Genomic DNA, 2500 nt, shown 5'->3' on the forward strand with positions numbered 1-2500 from the left:
AGCGTTTGCCTGAAGGTATAATTTGGTAATAATTTGCCAGAGTGTGCCGGATGCTGTCATTAATGCAGGTGGCTCTCTGTCGTACTCTGATGTATATACTATTCACTTGAGCTGCAATGTGACACGCCCAAAACCTTGCTGCAAACATTCAGAATATTGTTCAATATATATTCTTATCCTTGACTGTGATATCTCTTGATAACTTCATGTAAAAAGGAAAGAAAAAAAAATAAACAGGTTCATTTCTTTTCTCTTCACCCGACTGCAAAGCAGGTTCCATTCTTTCAAAGGCAAATGAATCACAATGCACACACTACTTTATTGTTGATGCTGTTTAATGTTACAAAGTTTTGAATTAATCATGTGATATGGTTCTGTGTGTACACCTTTTCAATGATGAACGAGACAACAACACCTTTTCAAAATATTTTTTTCCATAATTCGTAAAAACATATTGACACAAGACATAGTATACCAATACACACATCTCGAAGACTCATAACCACAACCCCACACACCCCTTCGGTTTGTTTTGTAGGTGATCTGGCGAAAAGACGGCCGGCGACTCAGTCCGGACAAGGACGATAACCTCGTGCAGTCAGCAGACGGCAGTCTGACACTGGTAGCCGTTCGTGCGCAGGACGCTGGAGAGTACGCATGCGCAGCTAAAAACGACGCTGGACGCCGACTAAGTGCTGTCGCCATTCTCACTGTCATGGGTAAGATCTTCATTGTGGTTACAGAATATATGATAGTCGTGTCCGACTATGACTATCAGAACACCAGAGGAGGCAACTGCTGTCCTGACTGTTTTGGGCTAGAATTTGATTATTGCGCGGGAGAGTGTCTTGCCCCAAGTTACATCCCCACTCTCTTGGCCAAGAGGGTTTTAGGACAGTCGGCGTTGGGGATGGTTCCCAAAAGGCCGACTGCAGCACTAAGAACTAGTGCAATCGTGCCTCCTACAGAATACTGAATACTATGTTATTATCTGCAAAGGAGAAACTGGCTTGTCACGTGAAAGACATAAACGACGTGCGAGTATCACAGTCATTCAATAGTTCATACATTTAAGATATCGACAAATGAATCAACCACAATAACAATTACCACAATCATACACATGTACTAATCACAGTACATGTACTAATACACATGTACTAACCAGAGTAGAGTTGCTGTTGTCATTGTTATTGTTGTTGTTGGTGGTGGTGGTGGTGATGATGATGCTGTTACCTTCACCAGTTTCAGTTTCAGTAGCTCAAGGAGGCGTCACTGCGTTCGGACAAACCATATACGCTACACCACATCTGCCAAGCAGATGCCTGACCAGCAGCGTAACCCAACGCGCTTAGTCAGGCCTTGAGAAAAAAAAAACAAAACAAAAAACAACAACAAAAAAACAAACAAACAAAAAACAAAAAACAAAAAAAAACGGGGGTATAAATAATAGATAAGCTTACATAAATAAATAAATAAATAAATGAATAATAATTATAATATAGAAAAAGGTAGTAGTAATAATAATAGTAATACTAATAAAATGATAATAATGAAAAATAAATACCTTCACCAAAGATGAATTACTAGTGTCAGAGACTCAGTGTCAGAGACCCAATGTCGGAGACCCAATTCTAAGCGTTTTAAAAACATGGACTCGTTTGTACAAGCTGCCTGTCTGGGGAGTCATTTGTTTCCTGTGTCATTCAGCCAGACTTTCAGTGACGAAACTACCACACCCCTCCCCCCCCCTCCGCCCCTACCGCCACCCCGACACACACACACACACACACACACACACACACACACACACACTAGATAGAAACGCACACACTCAAACCCAAACCTGGCCAACAACCCCCGAACCCATCCACCCACCCATTCACACGCTCCACACACGAACACACACACACACACACACACACACACACACACACATACCATAAACACACTCAACCCCCTCCACACACTCAGACCCCCCCCCCCCCACCCCCCATACACACATTGACTCACTCACTCACTCAATTACACCCACCCACCCCTAACCCCTACACCCCCACCCCCTACACCATCTACCCCTCCATCCCCCACCCACACACATTCTCACCCATACCCACACTCACCCACACACACACACACACTACCCCCCACACACACCCATACACACACACACACACACACACACACACACACACACACCACAACACACCACAGAAAACACACACACCTTCACTGTGTTCCACAGAGAAAGAGGACGAGGAAGAGCCCAGCCAGGAGACGACCCCAGCTGTGCCGGAGCTCGAGGAGGAGGAAGAGGAGGAAGACAAGCCTGAGTTTTTGGAGAAGCCTCCCAAGAAGATCTACATCGCCCGCGGCCAGGCCTTTCCCATCGTCTGTGACATCCAGGCTAAGTCTGGTGGGTGGTGTATGTGTGTCTGTGGGTGGGTGGGGTATGGGGGCAGTGTGGGGGTGCGGTGTGTGAGTTTGTGAGGTGGATGTA

General features: G+C 45.4%; 1 protein-coding gene across 2 annotated transcripts in view; it reads left to right on the forward strand.

Moving 5' to 3' along the window:
* Window positions 1-2500, forward strand: part of LOC143286732 (uncharacterized) — a 74721-nt gene that overhangs the window by 22463 nt on the left and 49758 nt on the right. For both annotated transcript variants that reach the window (XM_076594451.1, XM_076594452.1), the window contains exons 5-6: window positions 539-719; window positions 2246-2416. In XM_076594451.1, coding sequence (XP_076450566.1) covers window positions 539-719; window positions 2246-2416 — 352 coding nt within the window. The remainder of the gene's footprint in view (window positions 1-538; window positions 720-2245; window positions 2417-2500) is intronic.

The sequence above is a fragment of the Babylonia areolata genome, chromosome 10, assembly GCF_041734735.1.
Source record: "Babylonia areolata isolate BAREFJ2019XMU chromosome 10, ASM4173473v1, whole genome shotgun sequence".
Lineage (NCBI taxonomy): Eukaryota > Metazoa > Mollusca > Gastropoda > Neogastropoda > Buccinidae > Babylonia > Babylonia areolata.